At 55.0% G+C, this 24,684-nt stretch overlaps 2 protein-coding genes across 15 annotated transcripts in view; one reads left to right on the top strand and one right to left on the bottom strand.

The window, feature by feature from the left end:
* Positions 1–2,934: 2,934 nt before the first annotated feature.
* Positions 2,935–24,324, bottom strand: BRD3OS (BRD3 opposite strand). 5 transcript variants are annotated; one of them, XR_014265979.1, is made up of 5 exons: positions 24,190–24,277; positions 7,963–12,328; positions 5,342–7,087; positions 5,003–5,047; positions 4,064–4,667 (listed from the first exon to the last, which is right to left on the bottom strand). XR_014265979.1 is itself a non-coding variant. In XM_082470376.1 (3 exons), the coding sequence occupies exon 3, from the start codon at positions 4,058–4,060 to the stop codon at positions 3,806–3,808; it is 255 nt and encodes an 84-aa protein (XP_082326502.1). In that variant the 5' UTR covers positions 4,061–4,667; positions 5,003–5,047; positions 5,342–5,480; the 3' UTR covers positions 2,935–3,805. The 5 variants fall into 5 exon arrangements, 2 of the variants coding, with proteins under 2 accessions (XP_082326502.1, XP_082326501.1); XM_082470376.1 differs by lacking the exons at positions 7,963–12,328; positions 24,190–24,277 and having other exon boundaries at positions 2,935–4,667; positions 5,342–5,480; XM_082470375.1 differs by lacking the exons at positions 7,963–12,328; positions 24,190–24,277 and having other exon boundaries at positions 5,342–7,735.
* The window catches only part of VAV2 (vav guanine nucleotide exchange factor 2), a 183,469-nt gene continuing 181,334 nt past the window's right edge, over positions 22,550–24,684 (top strand). For 5 of the 10 annotated variants that reach the window (XR_014265976.1, XM_082470348.1, XM_082470347.1 and 2 more), the window contains exon 1: positions 22,551–23,545. Coding sequence is in view for 9 of the 10 variants with exons in the window: in XM_082470348.1 (XP_082326474.1) it covers positions 23,342–23,545 (204 nt within the window). In the remaining variant the exon portion in view is untranslated. Of the gene's footprint in view, positions 23,546–24,684 lie in introns of all 10 variants that reach the window. The other 5 variants (XM_082470355.1, XM_082470352.1, XM_082470351.1 and 2 more) reach the window with 2 other exon arrangements.

The following is a 24,684-nucleotide window of genomic DNA, read 5'->3' as shown; positions in this document are numbered from 1 at the left end:
TGCTGGTGATTCTGACCTTTGGGTGAGTTTTGAGCCAGTCTGTTCAACTTTTTTCATTAAGTTTTGTTTGTAATAAAAATATAAATGGATTTTAGACTTACCATTTTTTAAAGCTGCCCTGTTTTTCAAAGGTGTTTTCTAAGCAGATCTTTAATGGAGTAAATAGCCTATGACTTTAAGGAAATACGACACGATGGAAGGTCCTGAAGCAGGATCTCATGGGCAGTATGCAGCAGGCACGCGTCTGAGTAACAAACAGACCCCAGCCGGGGGGCCTGGAGGTGCTGGGGGCTCCCGTGGGGCACCCCTCCAGCCGCGAGCGGGGAGGGTCACCTGTGCCAGCCACTCAGCGGGGGACATCGGGCCCTAGAGCTGAGCGCAGCGGGGGCGTTTCCTTACCTGCTGGTTCTGTGTTGGGAGAGATGCGGTGTCTCAGCCACCTGTGCTCCTTTCCTCTGGAAGATCTGCTGGCTTTGACGCCGCCAGAGGGCTTAGTCCGTGCTGAGCGGTTGTAGTTCATTGGTTTTTTAAGGCTTTCTGTCCAGACTTCAAAACTGATTTCAGAGTTTTGGGGGGACCTCCTCCACCCCCCCGAGGTCAGCCTGTGGGGGTTCGCCATTTCCATTTCTCTGCGTTGGGCAGGCAGAGTTCCAGTGCCGAGAACCGGAGGGCAGCCTGTCAAGGCTCAGGGCCTGTGTTCAGTGGGTTGACCTCGCGCAGGGCACGGAAACGGCTTTGAAACAGTCCTCGTGATCCCTGGGGGCCGAGGGGGCGGCTTGGGCTGTTAACTGAATTCCAGAGACCCTTGCTCACTCATCTTGCTTACAAACTGTTAAGATACGTTTTTCTTTTCTGTTTGTTTTTTGGTTTTTGTTCTTTTGCAACATTCACATCTTTTACAGTTTTGGGGGTGGGGAACGCCGCCCACGATAAAGGATTTGTTACACCTGGTGTAGCGCTGTTCCCTAATACTGGCATAACACTTCCAGGAGGTTTTTCTTTTTTATATTTAAAATGTTACTTTTCTGTATGATGTGCATGCAAGTTTACCGTAACTTTCCTTAAACTTTTTAGTGCCGTTTCTAGTATATTCCTGTAAATGTCAGTTACTGAAAATGAGTCCAATGTAAGTAGTTTTAGCTTGTTTATTGCAATGCTGGCCTCAACACAACAGAATAAAAATGGTAGAAAGTACTCTTTGATGTTTCTGGTAATCATGGACCCTTCTCCTGGGGCATTTGTTTTGTTTTCATAATAAAAGAAAAAAAAAAAAGGTGCCTTTTCCTGTGCTTTCTGGGCTCCCAGCTCTTCCCTTGCTGGCGTGTGACGAGGGGGGAGCCCCTCGTTTTGACATCCTGTAGCTCCTGGCAGGAATACCCGAAGCATCCAAGACGGTCTTAAAGAGCTCAGTGGCTCTGGTCCAAAGCCTGGGTGGGGAGGCCCCGGGATTTAGGGAGCATCTTTGTCACCTTTTCAGGTCAGCGGCTCTGTGGATGGGCCGCCCCCCTCGCTGACCCACAGGTTCGGTCGCCTCGGTCCCCGCCCGCCCGGTCATCCATCCTCTGTCCCCGCTGTGCCTTCAGTCTGCACTGAGGTGCTTTCCGGGACCAGAAGCATCAAACGCTCGTCCAGCTGGCCCAACAACGGACGTTTCCAGGAAACCACGTCGAACCGGTGTACGCACTGAGGTTTCGTCCACGCGGCCCGGCACCCGGCACACAGTGGAGGCGGCAGCGAGGAATGAAGGAGGTATCAAGACAAATAACAAGTTCTGACGCCGTTTTCAAAACAGTCACAGCTGTTGGAGCCAAGCCTTGCAGTGATGTCCCGGGAGAAGGCTCTGCCCAAGTCCAGGCCCGAGGCCCCCCTCCCCTGTATTCCCTTGCCCCCCCCCCGTCACCCAGACTGAGCTCCCCGAGGACGGGGACTGGGCACGTCCACCGCGGCATCCCCAGCCCCAGCCGGGAAGGCCAGCAGCCCAGGCGTCCCCAGGGCAGACGTGGCCTCCCCGCTCGCTAAGCAGCTTAGTGCCAGCTGTGCGCGAGCGGCCCAGGGCACGTCGGTCACCCGCCCACCCGACCGACCAGTGCGGACGGCGGCCGTGGCCCGTGCTTGCTTTCCCGGCCACCGCCTCTGTGCTTGCGGCTGCGCCAACCACGGCCCGCTTCTAGGTTAGTCTGAGGGGCGGTGAGCGCGCAGCACAGAGGCGTTCCAGCAAAGGCAGACGTTTGCCTTCTTCCCAAACTGAACTGAAGTCGAAGGAGCGCAGAGATGCTGACGAGGCCTGTCTACCGGGGAATTCCAGTGCCAGGGCGCCTGGACGGGCGAGCCTTTACTGCAGAGTCCTTCCTGACTGTGTCCACGAGACAGGCTTCCCTCTTCACCTCCGGGAGGCGCTTAAGGAAATCTGCCTTCCAGCCTCCCCACCTGAGGCAGTAAGCAAGCCGAGGCTCCCTGCGCAAGGACCAGGCCTCTGGCTGGACACGTGACACTGGGGTAAAGCAGTCTGACCCAGCAGTTCCCTTCCGGATGCTGTCTGCTAACCAGCTTGCGCGCCTGCACGAGGAGCCACGCAGAGGGAAGCCCAGGACGTGCCGTGCGCGTGGACGGCGGGAAGGTCTCTGCCCACCTGTGGGCTCACGGGAGCGCTGCCGGCTGGCCGTTGGAAGCGTGAGATGTAATCGCCCCGTCTGTACAGCTGAGCAAAAAGTCGCAGAACCAGATGCTGCGTGGTGCGGGACGCCACCTCTGGAACCTCGGCACACGCACGCGCCGAGCTGCTGACGGCCACTGCCTCTGGGGAGGGCGCTTCGTGCGTTTCTGCACTGGGGTTTTTAGCAATCGTTAGATGCTACGGTTGTAAAAAAAAAAAAACCTGAAAGCCAAGTTAGGATATTAGGAGCAAACAGATCAAAATAAGGAGTGAGGAAGGAAGGCGGCTCCTAAAGGAGATTTATTTAGAAAAGAAAACTTAGCTTTGACAAAAGTGTCTTTGAGAAAAGCCACTTCCACATTTGCTTCGCCACACAGACCTTAATTACAGCAGACAGCAAATCCTTTAAAAATGACTCATAAAGCTGCCCACACAGGTGGGCCGAGGCTGAACCACTGTCGGCTGAGAACCTGCCTATTTCAGCCCTGTGATTAAATTTGAAATCACTGTTAGCAACTTTTGTGTAACGTAATAATTTGGGGGTTTCCTTAATGTTTTGGGGCTGCCTTTGCCCCACAAGCCTCCAGCATCAGGAAGGTAGTGTAGGAGCCATCACAGTGCATCACACGCAGTGATCATTTTGGTTACTAGACTCAAAACTCAAGTGCCACAAAGTCCCTGCTGAAATGCTGCTGCCGATGACCATTGAGGGTGAATCCATCTTGGTCCTGCACATCTTGGTCCTGCACATGGATCTGCGACCCGACATGATGCCAATTCCTTCACCTTTTTCTAGATCTGACCCATTCTTTACCAGGCAGAAGGGAATCCTAAAGACAGCCTGTAAGAATGTGAAGAGGTGGTCTGTAACCGGGGTGTCCCTCTCGCTTGACTTATTCAGAGGCATAACCTAACAGCATCTAGCCGGGCCCCGGACCTGGCCTGTGCCTACAGCGCCTGCAAGATCACAGTGGAGTCCAGGAGCCAAGTCCACCCATCAGCCCGACTGCGAATGGGCCGGGGCGCCAGCTCTGGGATTTTGGGATTCTTCTACCACAGCTCAACCTTCACGTTCACTGCTCAGGATCTCCCAGTAGGGACTAGGGATTAGCAAGGCGGCTGGGTGCCTGGGCTCAGGTTTTCACACCAGAATTACATAACAGAGCAAAACTTGGATTGCCCCGTGTCCCGGGAGACGTCCAGCTTGTTTCTGTCCCGGACGAGGATGGCCTCGTTTCCATACTGTGAGTACCACATGCTTCGACTCCTGCTCAGGTACGTCCCGGGCGGCACAGATGCCAACTTCTGCTGCTGCTGTTGCCAGATGAGCAGGGAGGTGTCCCGGTACCGGAGCCGGGCGTAGCCTTCGGACAGGGCTTTCTCTGCCAGCGGGACGCGGCCGCTCATCACTGGCCGGAACCTCCCCCCTCCTGGGCTCCTGCGCAGGAGGCCTCTGAGCCCGTGCTTTGCGCTAAATGCACTAATGAACCAGTTTTTCAGCTGCTGGGTTTTGAGGATTCCTTCTTTAACCTACTGGTACGAATGAGAAATTCAGGCCATTTGCAGGCAGCACCCTTGTGAGGGTTCTTTGCAAGGAAACTTGAGAGGAGCCTCCGAGCATTCTGAAAAGACACTTAAGAACCACACGTGAGTCAGCAAGCAGGTCAGCAGTGCCCTGGCCGCAGCGTTTCCTGGTGACGGTTGTGTGCACTGCATTAGGTGTGCAGTTGACAGGGACGAGGCGCCCACCTCAGGGGGCACTTGTGTCTACAGCGATTCTGACACCACGACTCGGACCGCTAAATTTGAAAAGGTATATCTGGTGTCCCGAATGAAAGGACATTGTACAACTAGACAGAAACTGACAGCAGCTCCTGTAACTGCCCGCTCCTGATCTGTGCGTGGCTCGGCTTTCAGCACAGCAGAGGCGTTCTGATCCCTGCCAGGGATTTGGAACCAGCATTTGTTCAGTGCTTTTTATCTGGCTAGTCTTCAGCTCCTCTCCAAGGTGATGCTACAAAGAAATGAACATGCTGTCAGGTGCTGGGGAGAAAAGGGCCCCAGCAGAAATGGCAGGTTTTATGGCACAGAATCCTCAACTCTTGGGATCAGAGCGTTAAACCAAGCTACCGACCGACACGTTGCAGTATTTCAGTTGCTCTCCGGTGACGCAGTGAGCCTGGGTTTAAGAGGTAGGCCTGCGCCTCATCCTAGTTCTTTTATTAACTAAGGGGACGATCCTGGGGAAGCCACTTGTTGGAGCGTTAGTGTCTAGATCTGCGAAATAAGTCCTAAGAACTTGACGGGGCACATAAGTGACCTGCCCATGCGGGGGACGCTGGTACTCACCCAGCCACCAGCACCTTCTTTCTGCTCCAAGCATCAGGGAGGCCCCTGGACCAGAAAGAAAAATGATGTCAGGTGAAAACCAAACGGGAGCATCCACAACACCCCCGCCCCACGCCGCCCCTGCCCATGCTTTCCCAGCCATGCAAGTTCACTTCTCCTTCTGTGTGGCCCGCGCCCCCATCGCCCTGCCCAGTCCTCACTGTCGGCTGCCGCTGAGCCCCCAACGCCCGGCCCGGCTCGCCCCCAGGGCGCGTCCCCATTGCCTCCCCGGCATCCTGGGTCCCCCCCTGGCCCGGCCCGCGCCCGGCGTCCCCCCACCGCCCGCCCCCGTCATCTGACCCGCGCTCCCCGTCGTCGCCGCCCCGGCCGCCCGCGCCGTGGGGCCTCGGCGGCTCGCGGGTCGCGGGGCCGGGCGCCTCGGGCGGGGCGGCGCCAGTTGGCTGCGGGTCCGCGTCGCTATGGCAGCGCCGCAGGCATGCCGAGCCGAGCGCCGAGGCCGGCAGGCGGGCGCCACGAGCCGGAGCCATCGATGGCTCCGCGGGGCGGGGCCGGGGGGCGGGGCCTCCCGCTGGGGGTGGGGCAGCTGCGGGAGCCGTGTGACCGTTATTGTAGGTCGTGCCATGCATGGTGTAGGTCGTAGCTTTGTGTTGTTGTTTGCGTCTGCGGTTGCCACTTCTGCCACTGCTGTTTCTACTGCTATTAGCATTCTTACCCCTAATAATCGATAGCGTTGTTTTTAATAATTTCATGTTGTCCCGGGCGTACGTACTCTCTCAAAACCAGGTGTCCCACTAACCCATGTCACCCAGCCGGGCCAAGTCCCCATTCTGCCATGAAAATTAGGTCTGTTTCCTTCCGCACCCACCTCCAAATCCTTTTGCAATAATACTCTCGTTTGGTATCTGTCCCTTTCCTTACTGAACTTTCATTTTTACGGTTTCCCCTAACGCTAATTAAGGAAGTCGATTTAAGGGACATTCAAGAACACTGAACCCACCACTGTAGAATGCACATTCTTTACAAGGACACAGAACATCTCCAAAAATTGACCACATGCCAGTCCATGAATCAGTTTCGATACATTTCAAAGCACTTAAATCCTACGCGAAAAGGGTCACAGGAAACATAGTCTATAAAACAATAAAAAGATGCTAGAAGAAAACCCCTATATTTGATTACTTTAAAATATATTCTGGAGCCCACCCAGGGATACCAAAAAAAAAAAAAAATTCTAAATTTCTCATGGGTCAAAGAGAAATTCACAGTACAAATTTTAAACTATTTTAATTGAATGATGATAAAAATACAATATATCAAAACTTGTGAGATGCAGTTAAAATCATGCCCGGAAGGAAGTTTATTGTCTTAAATGCATATACAAGAAAATATACACATGTATGGTGTGTTTGTGGGGTATATGGAAACTGTCAGTATTGTCTTTGCAATTTTTCTGTAAATCTAAAACTGTCCTAAATTAAAACGTAAATGCTTAGTTTTAAAATGAGTGAAAAGGAAAGTCACAGAGGTGAGAAGAAATTGGGAATATGTATAGTTGATGAGGGACTTAGTCAGGGTCCAGCTGGAAGACAGAAATCACACCAATGATTTGACCAGAGAGAGATTAACAGAAGGGATTGTTCATTAGGTACAAAGTTGTTAACTAGGTAACTTTCAGGTTAAAATAAAGACCTCTAAAGTATCTCAAAGGTGGTAACCGCAGGAAGCAAAAGGACCAAAGAAAAGAGGGTGGAATTGTGAACATTTAGAAACTCAGACTTTTGAGGAGGGGGTGCTGGCAGCTGGAGCTGGTGTCTCTGCACCAAGAATACTGGGACCCAGACCCCGAGGATGGGGTGCTGGCAGCTGCTGCCCCTGAGTGGCAGCAACGTGACGAAGTGGATTTTGTGCTCACTGGAGAAACTGCAGACTGGATTCAGCTGCCACTTCAGGAAAAACGTGAAGAATTGTTGCCGGGGGAGCTGCAAGCTGATGGGAGGCTGGCGGGAAGCCGAGAGGAAGGAGCAGGTTCCTTCTTTCTCCTCCAGCTTTCGGTCCACCTCCAGCACCCTCGCCTGACGGATCCCACTGGTCCCCGCATCACAAAGCAGAGGGTAAAGGACATTTAGATTAACGGTTCATGTAAAAGGTTTACGGGTGGCAGGCAAAACTGTCCTCACTGGCATCTGTTTATTCAGCCTCCATCTGTACATTTCTACACACACTTGAGCTTTCATATAACAAAAGCAAAGCAAACAAACAAAAACCCAACTCTCCATTTCTGCCTAATAAGATGCAACTATCTTTCATACAGGAGTGGAGCAGTCTCACCATTGACAGAGGAAGGGATAAAGAAGATGTGGTGTATATATATATATATATATATATATATATATATATATATATATATATATATATATATATATGTATGTATGTATGTGTCCAATGGAATATTACTCAGCCATAAAAAAGAATGAAATAATGCCATTTGCAGCAACATGGATGGACCTAGAGATGATCGTATTAAGTGAAGTAAGCCAGACAGAAAAAGACAAATATCATATGATATCGCTTATGTGTGGAATCTAAAAAGTAATGCAAATTAAATTATTTACAAAACAGAAATAGGCTCCCAGACATAGAAAACTAACTTATGGTTACCAAAGGGGAAAGGGCGGGGAGGGATAAATTAGGAGTTTGAGATTAACAGATACACACACTACTATATATAATATTGATAAACAACAAGAACCTACTGTGTAGCACAGGGAAGTATATTCAATATCTTGTAATAACCTATAATGGAAGAGAATATGAAAAAGAATATATACATACATACATATATATATATAAACACACGTATATATACATAACTGAATCACGTTGCTGTACACCTGAGACATTGTAAATCAACTCTACTTCAATTAAAAACGTAAGAAAAAGAAAGAGTGAGACAGTCTCACCTTCTCCCCAAATAGAGGAAATACAAAGTCCCACCAGTCGAGGGCTCCTTTTCTGGGTTAGGTTAATTACTTTTCCTATTCAGTCTCCTTCTGTCTGAATATTCTTTTACCTGAAACTAAATTGCAAAGTTAACTTCCAACAAAACTGTACTGAAAGTCGTAAGGGAAGTGAGGAAATAAAAGAAGAGCTAGATACAAATACATACGTACTTAACAGACAGGGGGAAATATGGGGAGTTGTTACCGTCCTTGTTTCTGTAACAGTCAGATGGGGTTTCCTTTGCCCTCAGCAAGATCTCAGCTGGTTGAGGTTTCTTTAGCTAGTGGGGTGACTTATACTTTCATTCCCGAAGGGCACAAACCCTCAATTATCCTATCTATCTATCTATCTAACCATATATCTATCTATCTATCCTATCCATCTATCTATCCATCCATCTAACCACCTATCTATCTATCTATCTATCTATCTATCTATCTATCTATCTATCATCTATCTATCTATCTATCTATCTATCTATCTATCTATCTATCTATCTAATCCATCTATCCATCCATTCATCTATCTATCTATCTATCTATCTATCTATCTATCTATCTATCTATCTATCTATCTATCTATCCATCCATCCATCCAATCCATCTATCCATGCATCCATCCATCTATCTATCTAACCATCCATCCATCTATCTGTCTGTCTGTCTATCCATCCATCCGTCTTTGGTGGCTGCAGCTTTCCATGAACTTCGCTCTTGGTGGTAGAAATACTAGAATGTACCAGGGAGAATCCCCTGGGTTCTAAACATAGTTCTTCCTGCCCTCAACCTCAACGTGAAGGAACAACTCACGTTCTCCATCACCCCAGTTGGTAAGGTAACCCACTTCTCAGTGTTTTGATTCAGTGGTATCAGGAGCCCCTGATTTCCAAGTGGCAGTCTCATCTTCCAAATCAAAGAAGCCATTGATGTGCTCCCTGGTGAGCCCATTCCTCTCTCTAGAGCCAAGCCTTCCAAGCCATCAGAAGCTCAAAGACGCGCGGCAGAATTAAAACTGACGTGAGGCATCACTGGAGGGCCTCTCCCGCCTCCACACTTTGGTTCCCGGACGCCTGTGGTCTGGCTTTGGGGAAGACAGCACCATATATTTTTCTCTGGTTCAAAGCATACACTTGACTCTGTAACTCTGTAAACCAGGCCTTCAAACATTCACGGTGAAGTTCCCAATGGGTGCTTCACCCATGTCCTCAGGAGGCCACTCTGCTCTCTGTTAGGTGGGCACTCTGGGTGATGGGCGTATATAAAGCCAGTGGCTTCCATGAGCAAGAGCCTATTGTTTCCCTTTTTCTCAGCAACGAGGTCCCTGCTCAGAATGCTGCTGTGGGAATAGTGTGATGGTCAGCGAGTCCCTCCCTAAGTCCGTGGATGGGGGTGCTGGCAGGAAAAGCAAGTCCAGAATCCGTGTCTATTCCAGCAAGACTGCATCTCTGTCCCCTCCATAATGGATGAGTCCATGTAATAAATGTGCCACCACTTGGCTGGCTGGATCCCCGGGTAATGATGCCATACTGGGGGCTCAGCGTTGGCTTGCAGTGGTGGTGGGCAGGGCGGCTTCGGTGGTGGCGCTTACATTGTCATCCACGTGGAGCCTCCATTCCTCCCTCCAAGATCACTTTGCACACGGGCCCATCGAATAAGCATGCACCGGCTCGATGAAGAGGCTGAAGACCTCCATGGAATGGTCCTTGTGTCCAGCTGATACTGAGAGTCTCCTCTGTATTGGATGGGCCTTGGAGACATCTGTCCACCTGGGATACAGATATTGTCACAGTCTGTGTCCTTTCTAAGAAGTCCATCCAATGCCTCTTCCCCAGAGCTCCTTGTCATCCAGCTCCCAATCCTTTTCTTTCCAAGCCCTTAACCACCCAGCCAAGCCAGTAGCAGCTGCTTGAGAATCACTGTAGATCTATGCAATGGAAGACTAATCAGTAATTTAAAAGAAAATGAAGTACTGATACACGTTTCAGTATGGATGGATCTTGCAAACATTACGCAAGGTGAAAGGAGCCAGTTATCAAAGACCATTGTATGATTCCACTGATATAAAATGTCCAGGACAGGGAAACCCGTAGAGACAGAAAGTAGATTAGTGGTTGCCTACGGCTGGGGTAGGGATTGGGAGCGAATGGAGGGTAACAGCTGGTAGATATGGGGTTGCTTATTTTTTTAATCTTTTTTTTTTTTTTTTCAGTTTCAATTTTTATTTTTGGCTGCGTTGGGTCTGCATTGCGGTGCGCGGGCTTCTCAATGCGGTGGCTTCTCTTGTTGCAGAGCACGGACTCTAGGCGCTCGGGCTTCAGTAATTGTGGCGCACGGGCTCTGGAGCACAGACTCAGTAGTTGTGGCGCACGGGCTTAGTTGCTCCGTGGCATGTGGGATCTTCTTGGACCAGGGCTCGAACCCGTGTCCCCTGCATTGGCAGGCAGATTCTTAACCACTGAGCCACCAGGGAAGTCTCACCAAAAGGATTTTTTTAAAGTCAGGGATTTATAAAAGTGTTATCAATATGACATCATGAATTTGAATGTATTTGATGTCTTTCAATGAATGGCCTGATTATGTGTTTGAGTCTCAGGATTTTCCATGCCTGGCCAGTAGGAAATCAAGTTGTCGGCGGGCCCCTTTGGTCTAGAAGCTCTGGGGAGAGAGTGCGTCCCAGGCCTCTCTGAGGGCTTCTGGTGGCCGCCGGCATGATGGCTTGCGTGGCTTGTCACTGCGTCCCCCCGTCTCTGCCTGGCATCTCCGCTTCTTCCTGTGTCTCTCCGCTGGGTGCCTCTAGTAAGGACACTTGTCATTGGATTTAGCTAATCCGGGATGATCTCATCTCAAGATAGCTAATTACAGCTGCAAAAATCCGTTTTCCAAATAAGGTCACAATTCACAGATTTCAGGGGTTCGATGTGACAGCCCTTTCTGGGGCCCACCATTCAACCCACTACGAACCCTAACACGGAAGCGGGTGCAGGGAAGATGGAGGGAATCTAGGATTGGTTATTTGGCCAGGCTGTGGCTAAAAGTGGTGAAAATACAGCTTTCTTAGGAGATGGGACAAAAGGGGCCACACGGCTGAGTAAACCGTTTCCTGTGGCACCCTGAAGTGACAGGCCCAGGGAAAGGCTCTGGAGGACCATGGAATGGTGCCCAAAAAAGAAGTGAATGGCTGTGGTGTGGGACACTTTTTAAATGGCTCTTCAAAAAAGAGAATGAAAAGCTAAGATTCCTCCATTTTAGTCCCAGATGCAGACTGATGGCCAAGGATGCCGTCGGCCAGAAGCAGAGGTGTGATATCTCAGAAGGCAGAGGCCTCCGGGTGGTTTTCAGGCTGGGCGACGGCTAGCCTTTAAGGGGGGAATGGCCACTTCTGCTGGCCCAGAGTTTCCAGAGGGAGCGTGGGTGGACGAGTTCCCAGTGAGTTGACCTAGGTGTCCCCATCCCTCCATCTCGTGGCTCCACTGCTTCTCAGTCAGGGCCCTGATCTTGACCCAGGAGACTTGCTGGCTGGAGCTTTCCCGGGAGCTTCACCGCTTTTCCTGCCTTGCAGCTCCAGGGGATGACGTCCCCTTATACCATGTCCTTTTATGTGCTGCTCCAGCTTACACGCTTTGCCTCAAGTGGGTGATTAATCACTCAGCCGTTTGCTGACTTCCTCCGATGCATTCACAGCTGCCTGTGACAGCCGATGTTTCCGTGGTTCCACTAATTACTCTCCCCTCACCATTCACACGTCTGAGATACTGCACTCCAGTACCTTCTGTTGTGTAGGCATCCCGCCCCAGTTCACCATTGAGGAAAGTTCTAACAATCACTGCCCCGTACCAGGCACTCTCCGTACTCCGCTTTCCACTGGCAGTGGGGTTCTTGCTGCTAGCTGGCCGAGGCCAGTCAGTCCATAATAGCTGCTTGGGTCTGCTTCCTGGGACCCCTCCACACACCCAGGGTTGGGAGTGGGGATTGGGGAGCAGGAAGGATCTGGGCTTCAGGGAAACAGCAGGGTCTTTTTTGCCTGGAAGGAAAGGCAGGTGGGGTGGCTAGGAAGTCATCGGGCCATTCCTGGACCCCGGCTTGGGGGTCCTACCTGCCCCCCTCTGGCCAGGGCAGCAGGAGGAGCGGAGCACAGCCAGGCCGGGCATGGCTGGTGCTGGCATCTATTGGCAAAGACCTGTCACGCTGCCAACTGCAAAGAAAATCAAGGTGTGGCCCTTGGAAGCCAAGGTGAGCGGGGTTCATGATGTCACAGGCTGCCGAGGCAGGGTGGACCTTGAGAACTTTGACCTGCACCTGGACCCTGGAGGGATGGTGGAGAGGAGACCTAGGGCCAAAGGCAGGAGAGAAGGTGGGTGAACAGAATACCATAACCAGGTGCCTGGTGAGGCTCAAGTTAAAGTGTGAGATGGCAGCGCTCTGTCCTGGTGGACATGCCGGTACCCAGGGACAGACCCTTGTTCAGGCGGCAGTGGCTGAGGGTGCGAGCAGGGCAACATAGGGGACAGTGGGGCCTGGGAGGATGAGGCCAGCTGGGCCACGCTCTGAGCCAAGGTCCAGGTGGTAGAAATGGCCTGTGGCCTGCAGGGGCTGGTACCTGGCGGGGGGGTGGGGAGGGCACCCCGTAGCACCCCCCGCCCCGTGTGGCAGAGGCACTGGGATCCCCAGGTGGGCTGAGTTCTGGGCCTTGGGACAATTCAGGGAAGTGGAGGCCCATCACTGGAGGGAAGCCCTGACTTCCTGAGTCAAAGCAAGTGAGGCATGAAGCTACGGGCTGGGAAAACACACGAGCTGGGACTGCCTTTGACCGTGAGCCGGTGGAGGGTCAGGCCTGTCCTGAGCGCTGTGTGTGCATCGATCTCATTGACTCATGCAGCGCAGCCTCTGTCCTGGGTTCACCGTCGTACCCACTTCACAGATGAGGAGACTGAGTCTCAGACACATATATCGCTTGCCAAAGGGCACAGAGTGGCTGCGTGGAACTCGGGAGGCCTCACTTGTGGCCCTTCTCTCTGAGGGAGTCCCAAGCCCTCCTAGGGTCAGCTCAAGCACATGAGAAAGGCTAGAAATGTGAGATCTCGGGGTTCTCCCTAGGGGCTTCAAGTCTCAGGAGGTCCCCCTATGGCCCTCTCCCACCCCAGCTCTGCCGTGTGCCCAGGGTGGGGTCTGCGAGGGGCACCTCCTACTGAGCCTGGCCTCCTGGCTGCAGGGTTGGGCCATAATCTTCTCCCACTTGTTGGAGCCAAGAAACCTGCAAAGGCCCTCGTAGTGAAGCCCCTCTTGACCCTGCAGGTCCCCCAAGTGCTGAGCCCACTTGGGGGACCTGCAGGATGACTCAGTCACAGGGACCTCTACTGGGGTAGTGGCATCACCACATTACATCAGGATGAAGCATGGGAGTGTGTGTTGGGGGTGGATGGGGGCTCACTATGTCAGTGGGGGGACTGAGCTCTGCTCAGAAAAACAACACGTTGATCTCTGGGACCCCTGGGACATCCCTGGGAGGCAGGAGGCCTTGGTGCAGCCTCTGTAGCCCCCACCTGAGACCTCCGTCTTGACTGTGATAATCCTGGGCCAGCTTCATTTCCCCACCAAGGGGCAAACTTTGTGCAGGGTGGGTGCTCAGAAGTGTTTTCTGGTTGGATGGGGGGGGGTGGTTGGGTGAGTGGATGGGGGATGGATGGTTGGATGGGTGGATGGATGGGTGGATGGGTGGATGGATGGGTAGATGGATGGATGGGTGGATGGAAGAGTAGATGAATGGATGGATGGATGAATGGGTGGATGGGTGGTTGGATGGATGGATGGATGGATGAATGGGTGGATGGGTGGATGGATGGATGGGTGGATGGCTGGATGGATGGATAGATGGGTGGATGGGTGGATGGGTGGATGGGTGGATGGGTGGATAAATGGATGGGTGGATGGATGGATGGATGGGTGGGTGGATGGATGGATGGGTGGGTGGATGGGTGGATGGATGGATGGATGGATGGGTGGATGGATGGATGGATGGATGGATGGATGGGTGGGTGGATGGGTGGATGAATGGATGGATGGGTGGATGGATGGATGGATAGATGGATGGATGGGTGGGTGGATGGATGGATGGGTGGGTGGATGGGTGGATGGATGGATGGATGGATGGGTGGATGGATGGATGGATGGATGGATGGGTGGATGGATGGATGGATGGATGGATGGGTGGATGGACAGGTGGATAGATGGATAGATGGATGGATGGGTGGATGGATGGATGGATGGATGGGTGGATGGACAGGTGGATAGATGGATAGATGGATGGATGGGTGGGTGGATGGATGGGTGGATGAATGGAATGGATGGGTGGATGGATGGATGGGTGGGTGGATGGATGGATGGATGGATGTGTGGATGCAAGGAATGGATGGGTGGATGAATGAATGGATGGGTGGATGGATGGATGGGGTGATGGATGGATGAATGGATGGATGGGTGGATGGGTGGATGGATGGAAGAATGGATGGATGGATGGATGGGTGGGTGGATGGATGGAAGGATGGGTGGATGAATGGGATGGATGGGTGGATGGGTGGATAAATGGATGGGTGGATGAAGGAGTGAATTCATGCCAGGCACTGTGTTGGATGCTGGCAGGACACAGGGAGGTGAGACCACAGGCTGGGCCCAGAGGAGGCCACTGTCCATCCCACTCCCAGCAGATGTCTCCAAGCAAAACACTGAGGGACACTGAGAAGGCAGGAGACGGTCCCCGAAGGAAGAGATGGCTGAGATGGGTTTTAGGAAACACACACATTTTCTGAGTGGACCAGGCTCCTGTGAGCCCACGGCTGGAGCCAGCTCTAGCTGAGGAGCAGGCAGTTCAGAATTGCAGGTACATGAAGGATGAAGATGGGGTAAGGGGTGGGGGTTAGGAAGTGGCACGGGTTAGACTGAGGGGACTGTAATGGGGTGCAGGGGACTCCAAAATCGTGCCTAGGAACCTGTGCTCAGAGGGCTGTGGGAGACAAGGGCTTTTTTGGTTTGTTTTTTAATAAAACAGCTTTATTGAAATATAATTGTATAAGATCCACCCATTTAAAGCACACAATTTAATGGCTTTTAGTATATTCACAGTTGTGCAACCATTACCAGAGTCAGTTTGAAAACATTTTCATCTAAGGAAACCCTGTCCGGGGCTTCTCTGGTGGTCCAGTGGTTAAGACTCCGCGCTTTCAACGCAGAGAGCGTGGGTTCGATCCCTGTTGGGGAACTAAGATCCCACATGCTGCGTGGCGCGGCCCCAAAAAATAAAAATAAAAATAAAGAAACCCTGTCTCCATCAGCAGTCACACCCCATTTGCCCACGTCCCCCCAGCCCTAGACAACCACTAATCTACTTTCAGCCTCTAGATTTGCCTATTCTGGACATTTCATACAAATGGATCACGTAATATATGGCTTTTTGTGTCTGGCTTCTTTCACTTAGTGTAACGTTTTCTAGCTTCGTCCATGTAGTAGCACATTCCAGTACTTCACTCCTGTTTGTGTATGTGTGGCAAAATATACATAACATGGAATTGGTCATTTAAACCATTTTTAAGTGTACAGTTCAGGGGCATTAAGTACGTTCACATTGTAGTGCAACCATCACCACCATCCGTCTCCAGAACTTTTTCATCTTCCCAAACTGAAACTCTTCCCATTAGACAGTAACGCCCCATCCCCTCCCCCAGCCCCTAGTAGCTGCTATTCTGCTTTCTCTTACTACACATTTACTGATTCTGGACATTTCATATAAATGGAGTCATATAACTTATAACCCTCGGTGTCTGGCCTTCTTCACTCAGCATAAGGTTTTAGAAAGGAGTTCATCCATGCTGCAGCAGGTGTGAGAACCTCATTCCTTTTTATGGCTGAATAACGTTCCATTCTAGGGATGGACCACATTTGGTTTCTCCAGCATCCGTGGATGGACATGGGCCGTGTCCACCTTCGGCTGTCGTGAATATGTTGCCGTGTACACGGGTGTTTGAGTTTTTGTGTGGACAGCGGGTGAGCGTTGAGCGGGAGGGAGCATGACCAGCTTTGTGGGTTAGAAGGGTCGCGCCTGCAAGGGGTGGGGGGTCTGCAGGGGTCAGGCGGGGGAGAGAGACTAGAAAGGAACCTCCAAGCCTTGGGGAAGTGTGATGCACAGCTGCCCTCCTCAGCTCCCAGCGTACACGCTGGAGGAACCTGCTTTTGTTACCAGTTTCCTGGAACAGGCAAAACTTGCCTGATCCTGATGTGCTGGAGGAGAAGAACCTCCATCGTAACGTCTCTGCTCTCACTGATGCAGTGAACACCAGCCCCAGTGCTAAATCCTTTACATCCACGGTCCCAGGGAACCCCCGCCGTGGGGAGGCAGGTCTCATGAATTCAAAGGCGAGAAGACAGAGGACATGTGCCTTCTGCAATGTCACACCTGGGGGAGCAGGGCCAGGCTTCAGACAGACCCCACGCTGCCCAGTGTAACTGTAGCCACGAGCCACGTGTGGCTTCTGAAGTCTTGAACGCGGTTCGCCTGACAGAGGAGCCGAATTTTTAATTGCATTTAATTTTAATTAACTTAAAATTGGATACTCAATTCAGTTTTTGGCAAACTTTCAAGTGTATTTGAAACAACTTGGGTACATGAATGTATTTTTTTCAACGATACATTTTCTTAACTTTAAATACAGATCAAACATTTCTGATGACAATTTAGTGTTCCTGCTGAAATGTGCTGGGGGTGTAAAATACACACTGGATTTTGAAGACTTTAGCATGAAAAGTAAACTGCAAAATGTATCATTAATAAGTTTTCAGGTTGGTTACATGTTGAAATGATAATATTTCAGATATAGTGGATTAAAGTAAAATGAATTATTAAAATGGATTCCACCTACAAGGAGCTATCATTCAGCCATAAAAAGGAACATAGTACTTATTGATAGACACGAGTGAACCTTGGCATTATGCTGAGCGAAGGAAGGCCTTGCATTACATGATTCCATTGATATGAAATGTCCAGAACAGGCAAAGCCATGGAAACTGAAAGTAGATTAGCGCTTGCTAGGTCTGGCATGGGCAGGGTGTTGGAATGGCAGCTATGGCGCATGGGGTGTCTTTTTGGGGTGATGGGCACACTCTAGGATTCAGAGCACTCGTGCTGGGGTACAGAAGCAGGGTCTAGCAGGCACTCCCTTGACTGTTGCCCCAGGAGGGCACCCTCCTGCCCAGGTCAAGGGCAGTACTGAACACCAGGAAGGGCAGGGGCAGACCTGCCCTGACCAGGGCTCTCCCCGGCTCTGTGTTCTGAATACCACGGTGTGCTTCCTCCTTTCAATGACAGTCTGATCTCCTGGCAGCCAGTGTCAAGGCTGAGCCGGCCCAGGACCACGTTCAATGGCAGCGGCACCCGGGCCACCCCTCGGGTCCCGTAATACACAACCAGCCGCATGGGGCTTGGGGCTTCCCTTGGCCAGACTGGACTCCCCACTCTGTCCTTCACTGAGGTGGCCTGCTGGGGTCACAGTGATGGGAAATCACTGCAGAAATCTGGGATCTGCCCCAAATACCGGCTTCTCAGCCTCACGCCTACAAATGAATTAAGTCCTGGAGACCCTCCCCCCTCCTTAGAGCCTTAAGTAACCCTGCACCCTGACCTCACAGGCGCCTCTCGAAGAGACCCAAGCCCCGAACAGGGCTCCGAGGAAGCTGCTCGGAACAAAGGGTAGGAAGTGCCACGACGAGCCACACTGGAGGTGAGATGTCAGAGGTCACAGTCAGGGGTCCACGGCATTTGACTTAATTTTGAAAGTCGAAGCACAAGCAGTGAAAAGTCTGCATTTTGCCTTTTCAAACAAAACGTAAAAAGCCCACACCCAGCAATTCAGTGGGGTGTAATCTGACTCCACGGCGGGCCAGATGGTCTTTTTCTACACCTATGGTTTCCCAGGAAATTGTGACAGCTGAATTTGCATGATGTAGCTACAAATGGAATTTGCAAAATGTGTGTGTTCATGTGGTTTGGACATGAGAATAATTCCTTCACCCGGTCATGTTGGAAGAGTCAAAACTTTCACTTCCCCTGCCCCAAGAACAAGGCCAGTGCTTAGTAAATGCGTTCTGGGTGGAGGATGTAGGAGGGATGGGTGGGTTGGATGGGTGGAGGGATGGAAGGGTGGGTGGAAGGATAAAGGAGGGATGGATAGAGAGATGTGGGAAGGATGGGTGGACTGCAGCTTCTGGGGAGGGCCTTTGCAGGAGAAGATCCCAGTGCATCCCTGAGACCCTGGCTATGGAATAAGGGCCCTGTTGTTAAGAAGCACTGAGACCTTGCAGCAGCCCTTGGCATTCTGGGGGAAACCTGGGCTGAGGAACCCCCTGGTTGTCAGAGGAGGCCTGTGTGGAAAGGAACGGCCTGGGATGTTTGGATGGGCAGAGAAAGCTCTCTAGCCCGTCCACTGTGGCCTGCACCACGCCCGACACATGAAGAAGCACATGTGTTCTCGTTCAGAGCAAATTCCCAGTGTTGCCCCAGCAACGAGGACTCCTACTGATGAGGGGACCCTGCGGGAGCCCAGGAGGCCTTGTGGTGCAGCTGTGGACTCAGATTCCACCCCCCTCCCCGCCCCCACGTGCTGCTGCCCTGGAACCACTGTACCATCAGCCAGAAGCAGAAGCAAAGTCCCCAGCGGGAGGCATCGCAGGAGACAGACTTAGGATTCAGACCAGGGCTCCAACCCTGCCTCTGCCCAACGCCTAACCTCGGGCTGGTCCTCAAGCTCCGTGACCCGTCCCCTAACAACAGAATAACAACGCGCATGGCCTGGAGCTGGACGGTCATACCCTGCGAGGCAGAAGTGGGGCGGCTCCTTTGGGGCCCGCCCGGGCCCTGCAGCCACCGGGCTTCCAGGAGCTCGAGGCCGGTGGCAGCACTTCCACACCCTGTCCCCCTTCAGCTCAGACACAGGCTGTGTCCCCAGCAGCCCCTTCCCGGCCAGCTCTGCCGCTCCTGACTGTGCTTTTGCACCCATTTCTGCAGTGGGCATGCGCGTGCTGGCCTTTTAAGGCTGTTGCATTCATGATCTACGTGCTGAGTCAGGATCTCCGTGTTTTAGACAGCACAGCATTTTCCCGTCTCCTTGGTCTCCTGTCCCCCCAAACCAGCGTGTCGACCGACAGCTTTCGGTTCCAGGCATGGAAACCCTTTGCAACAGCGAGATTTGGGTGCATGAGCAGCTGCCGGGGAGGCCTGGCGTTTGGACCCGGCTCCTCTGCACCTTGCTCGGTGATGCTGGGCAGCTCCCAGCGTGCTCGGTTTCTGTGTTTAACCACCCAAGACAATGACTATTACCCTCACTGTGAGGCTTAACGGAGGCCACGTGACACATACGAAGCCCTCAGGCCAGCCACACAGCACTCAAGAAACGGGAGTGGCTATTACAGTCATGAATACTTAGAATAATATGCTAAGTCAGTGCAAATCTCACAGGGTGTAATGTTACAGATTCACATAACAATGGTGAGATATGCTACACATCAACAGATTACATAGCCCATTTTTTAAACCTTTGTATCAGTTTTACCCATTTCTGTGACTTCTACGAAAGAAGATACTGGATTTTAAAGTCGTAGCTGCAGTGCTTTGCTGACCTGTTGGTTTATTTATTTGGCATTTTAGTTTTTTTTCTTTTGGCCGCGCCACGCGGCTTGCGGGATCTGAGTTCCTGGACCAGGGTTTGAACCCGTGCCCCCCACAGTGAGAGCTCGGAGTCCTAACCACTGGACTGCCAGGGAGGTCCTTATTTGGTGTTTCATTTAACAACTCTTTTTCGACTACCTACCAGGGGCTGAGCCCAGTTTGCAGTGCTGGGAGTGAACTGGGGACAGGACAGAGACGGCCCCCGCTGCCACAGAGATGACAGTCTAGAGGGATGAGACGGAGCAACAGACACCGGGGCGGAAACTGCAGAGAAGAATGAGTCTCAGAGCGGGAGAGGGTCAGCAGAGGAAGTGAGGGTGTGAGCCATGTGGCCATCTGGGCAAGAATCCCAGGCAGAGGGGTGGCAGGTGCAAAGGCCCTGAGGTGGGGACATCGCTGGGCGTGGCTGGAGAGCTGTGGGAATGAGTCTTCGGGGAGGGGATGTGCCACATGGGACCTGCAAGCGATGAGATTTGATTTTATCTCTGGTGAGGGGGAAGCCATGAAGGGCCCCCTGCCCCCTGGAGAGTGGCAGGGCCTCACCAAGGTTTTACTGGGTCCTTGCTGGCTGCTGAGGACAGACTGAAGGGGGACAAGGGTGGCGCAGGGGGAGGCTGAGGGGCCCGGTAAGTGGGGGCCTGTGACCCTCCTCCCTTACTTCCTGCCCCATGGGTTTCACCTGTGCCACTGAACTGGGACACCCAGCTTCCTGCCTCTCCTGTGGACTGTCCCGGTGCTTCGTGTGGGCCTTTCTCACTAAGGAAAACTGCCATCACTCATGGTGCTAAAGGTGGGCCAAGCTGAGAGGCAACCCCCAGAGGGTACCGTTCACTTGTAGCCTGTGGGCTCCTCTCCAGGGTGCCATCTCTCTAGAATGTGATGGGAATTGCGCCCCCTGGAGGTGTGCCATGGGCGGTCCCGGCAAAGAGCTCTGAGTCTGAGAAGATGTGGCCGGTGGTAGGATGTCCTGCAGCGGCGTCCCCTCTTCCTGACGTGTACTCCGAGTTGATACAGTCCACACCTGCTCACGACACCCACGCCCAGTGTTTGGAGAGTCCCTATCAGGTTCCATTCGTGCAGTCATTCATTCACGCACACCCAGCCACCCAGCGGAGCCTCCCCCAAACCCTGTGAGGTGTACAGGTGGGTCAGTGTCCCCAGTAGGACACTGGGGATCAGGAAGGTGTGATTGGCTAACACACAGCAGTGAGGCCTGCGTCTCCTGACTTGGCTATTCTCCAGGCCAAACCTGATCTTCCTGCCGCTGGGCAGCGAGCGTCCCGCCAAGGGGCAGCCAGGTGGCGACAGTGCCCTCCGCGCCCACCAGGGGGCAGCAGACGAACATCAGTGCTGACGGCTGGAGGGTGGCTGCCTGCATCCCAGCCCCGGCTCATCCTCTAGGTTGGTTCCCTGTCCAGGCAAGAAGACCAAGAACAGTGAGGACACGAATAGGGGGCCCCATTCTGCCCCAAGCACTGTGCAAAGCTCCTGGATAATTACTTCTGTTCAGTCCTCACCAGCGATTCTGACGGGATGGGGCGCTCCCCATGCTACAGAGAGGGAGGGGGGGTCCTGCCAGGGGAAGGTGCCTGTGCAGGCTCCGGGGGCGGGGGCGGCTGGAGGCGCCGGGAGTCAGGCTCTGTCCCCCGCTTTGTGATTTCTTGGGGTGATGCTAGAAGAAGCCGCCTGCTGCCGCGGGGTCATCTCTTTTTGTCTCGGGCAAGGCAGGCTCGATCTCACCCGTCTGAGGCAGGCTCCTTCCTGCCCGTGTTCACGAAGGTGCCGCACCCATTTCCTCGGAGGAAGGATGCCTGGACAGGAATTTGGAGCTCACCAGTCACTTGGCCTGATTTTACTCCTGCCAGGGTCTGGGGTGTGCCCTGGGAGCCCGGCCCCTCCTCCACTCCTCTCCATGGGCCAGAACCGGGCCTGGGTCCCCATGCTTCCTCCTCAGTTTGGGAAGAGGCCAGCCTGACTCTCTGCAGAGGCCACTGCCCAGAACAGAGGGCTCATGGGACCCTCACTGGGCTCGCAATGAGGTGGGGTGTCACCCTGCTCTGGCTCCTGCCCCAGGAATGCCAAAGGAAGAGGGGAACTGGGCTACAGGGGCAGCTGCCGGGTGCTGCCCCAGGGTTCAGCCCAAGTGTGTGGAGATGCTCGGAGACTGGTCACCCCCAGGCTCACCCCATGACTGAGCCAGTCTCAGAGGGGGGTTCAGACTTGCCCAGGGTCACCCGGCTGAGAGCCCAGGGCTCCCAACAGCTGAGCCAGCACCCACATCATTTCGTTGCCAGATGGGCTCTTTATGTTCTAGAAGCCCTCCCACTGTCACAGGAGGCCAGAGAACACTGCCCACCCCCTCCCAGAGGGCGTGGCCCAGGAAGGAGTTCAAGGCACGGTCAGTGGACCCCGCAGCCAGCATGGAGGCGGGCCGCTACCCAGGGCCGGGTCTGGCCGCATCTCTTTCCCTCTCTCCCACTTACTTATGTCACATCTTCCATCTCGGACGCCAGGATTTGCCCTCTGGGCAGCTGCGAGTGGCAGGCCTCTGGGTTTCAAAACAGGCGAATCCCGGCCTTTGTGCGAGGTCGGGGGGCTTCCTGCGGGTCCCTAGCCAGCGCACAGGATAGGAAGGGGATCTGGGCGAGTCCCCGGCCCGTGTGCCTCCCGCCTCGAGTTCTCCCGTGGGGGCCGCTTGGGGGACCGAGAGGGCGCGGGACGACTGCGCGCAGTCGGTGCCCCCTCCAGGGTCTGTCCTTCCCGAAGGACCGTGCAGAGGCCCCCAGCGCGACAGGGGCCACCTCCTGAGCTCCTCCTGAAACGCAGGAGAGACGCAGAGACAACGACCGGCCATCACTCCACAGGCGAGGTCGCGCGCCCCGGGCGCAGAGCTTCCTCAAAATCTTGGTGTCCCTCGCTGAAGTCGGCGGACCCCGGGCTCCGGCCGCGCCGCAACCCCCGCCCTCCGCAACTTTCGTGAGCGGCAGCCGGGCAGGAAGTGGGGGGGGGGGGGCGGGCGGGGGAGGTGCCAGGCGAGCGAGCCGGCCCCGCCCCCACCCCGCCAGTGGCCGCGCCCCCACGCCCCCCGCGCCCTGGAGCGGAGGAGCCGCGGAGTCGGAGCCCCGGGCGTGGAGCGCCGAGCGCGAAGGCGGGGCGAACAAAGCGGCGGCGGCGGCGGCGAGGCCGGCCCAGGCCCCGGACGCGCGGAGCAGGCGACCCGCCGGGCCTTTGTCTCGGGCGGGGCAGAAGCTTCGGCGGCCGCGGGGCGCCCCGAGCGCAGAATGCGGCGCCCGGCGGGGCGGATCGCGGGGCGCTGCGGCGGCGGGCTGCGCGGAGCCCGGCCCGGGGCCCGGGGGAACTTGTGTGTGTGAAGCGGGGTCCGGCGCGCTGCCCGGCGGCTGCCCCACGACCGCACGTGGGCGGGAGCTGCGGCCCGCTAGGAGCCGGAGGAGGAAGAGGAGGGGACGCGCGGCGGCGCAGCGGAGACCCGGGGCCGCCCGCGCGAAGCCCCGCCCCGGCCGCCGAGCCCCGCGCGGGCGGGCGGGATGCCCCGCGGCCGCTGCACTTCGGCCGGAGCGCTGCCCTGAGCCGGCCGGCCCAGCGAGCGGCGGGCGGGTGGGCGCCGCGGGCGCCATGGAGCAGTGGCGGCAATGCGGCCGCTGGCTCATCGACTGCAAGGTCCTGCCGCCCAACCACCGGGTCGTGTGGCCCTCGGCCGTGGTCTTCGACCTGGCCCAGGCGCTGCGCGACGGCGTCCTCCTGTGCCAGCTGCTGCACAACCTCTCCCCCGGCTCCATCGACCTCAAGGACGTCAACTTCCGGCCGCAGATGTCCCAGGTGAGGGTCCGGGCGCGCCGGGAGGGGCCCTGGTCCGCGGTCCCGGGACCCCGGTCGGAGCGGCGGACTCGGGGACGTCGGCAGGCGGCGGGACGGTGAGCGGAGAGGCGGCGCGCCCCGGGCCTCGGAACCGGCTCCTCCGAGGGGCGACCCCGGGAGGCACGAGGTTGGCAAAGTCCCCCAAGCCTGGGGTGCGCCTCCGCCGCCTCCGGGCACTGCCTGGGAGCACCCGCTGCTGGGCCTGCGCCTCCCGGGGTGAGGGGAACTCGAACCCCGGCGGGGCGCTCGCCACTGCCGCCCCCTCTCCCGGGCCTGGGCCCCGGGACGCAGCGAGTGCCCCCCCCCCCGCCCCGCCGCCGACCCCAGGATCCCAACGCGCCGGTGGCCTCGTCAGGCGTAGTGTCCCTGGCTTCGCGCCTGGTGGCTGGACGCCCTGGAAGACAGGGGCTCGGGGCGCGGCGGGAGGGGCCCGGCGGGGCGGGGAGCCGGGAGCCCTGGTCGGCAAGGGAGCGGCGGGGCTGGGTGCACCGCCCCCTCGCCGGCCTCAGCCTCCTCCGGAACCCTTTGGTGGGGGGCAAGCAGCGCCAGGCCCCCAGGGTCGCGCGACTTGGTGGGAACAGGAGCCCCTCATGCTTCCCCTGTACCTTCAAGTGTGGCCTTTGTCGCGGCCGAGGCGCATGTGGCTGCCGGGCGGGCAGGAAAATGTCCGCTTGGCTGGCAGGCGCTGCCTTTCTTGGCCCCTTAGAGGGAACTTGGCTGAGACTTAAGCAGAGTAGAGGCTGCTGTCCTGCCCCTCGGGTTCCGCGACCCCCACCCCAGCACCTTTGAAGGGGCCCTGGGTGCCCAGCGGGGCCAGGGGCCACCCCAGGTCTGGCCAGCACTGCCCAGGAGCAACCTTCCTGCTCACCCCACAGCCCCTTCTTCTGTGACCCTCTGGCCTTCACAAGCCAGTGTGACAGCCGAATTGGGCTGGGGGGAGGGGGGATGGAGTGAGTCACTGCTTTTCCAGGCTGGACTGCGTGGCCTCTGCCCTTTGGCTGTGACCACATTTCCAAGGAGATGGGGGCATCCCCCCCCTTCAGGGAGGATGGGGGTGGCCGCTGACCAAGAAGAGTCTTGAGGAGACGGGGGCAGGGGGC

The sequence above is a fragment of the Balaenoptera physalus genome (genome assembly GCF_965194825.1).
Source record: "Balaenoptera physalus genome assembly, chromosome: 7".
Taxonomy (NCBI): domain Eukaryota; kingdom Metazoa; phylum Chordata; class Mammalia; order Artiodactyla; family Balaenopteridae; genus Balaenoptera; species Balaenoptera physalus.
The sequence above is the reverse complement of the archived record's forward strand: the minus strand, read 5'-3'. Positions and strand labels throughout refer to the sequence as shown.

What these genes read in the sequence shown, in the direction of transcription:
- BRD3OS (XM_082470375.1), bottom strand. Translation starts at nt 5,751, where the DNA reads ATGAAATTATTAAAAACAACGCTATCGATTATTAGGGGTAAGAATGCT. An exon ending in GGCGACGACGGGGAGCGCGG is followed by an intron (nt 5,048 to 5,341) that starts GTCAGATGACGG and finishes TTTCTGGTCCAG; the next exon opens with GGGCCTCCCTGATGCTTGGA. An exon ending in AAGAAGGTGCTGGTGGCTGG is followed by an intron (nt 4,668 to 5,002) that starts GTGAGTACCAGC and finishes ATTTCTTTGTAG; the next exon opens with CATCACCTTGGAGAGGAGCT.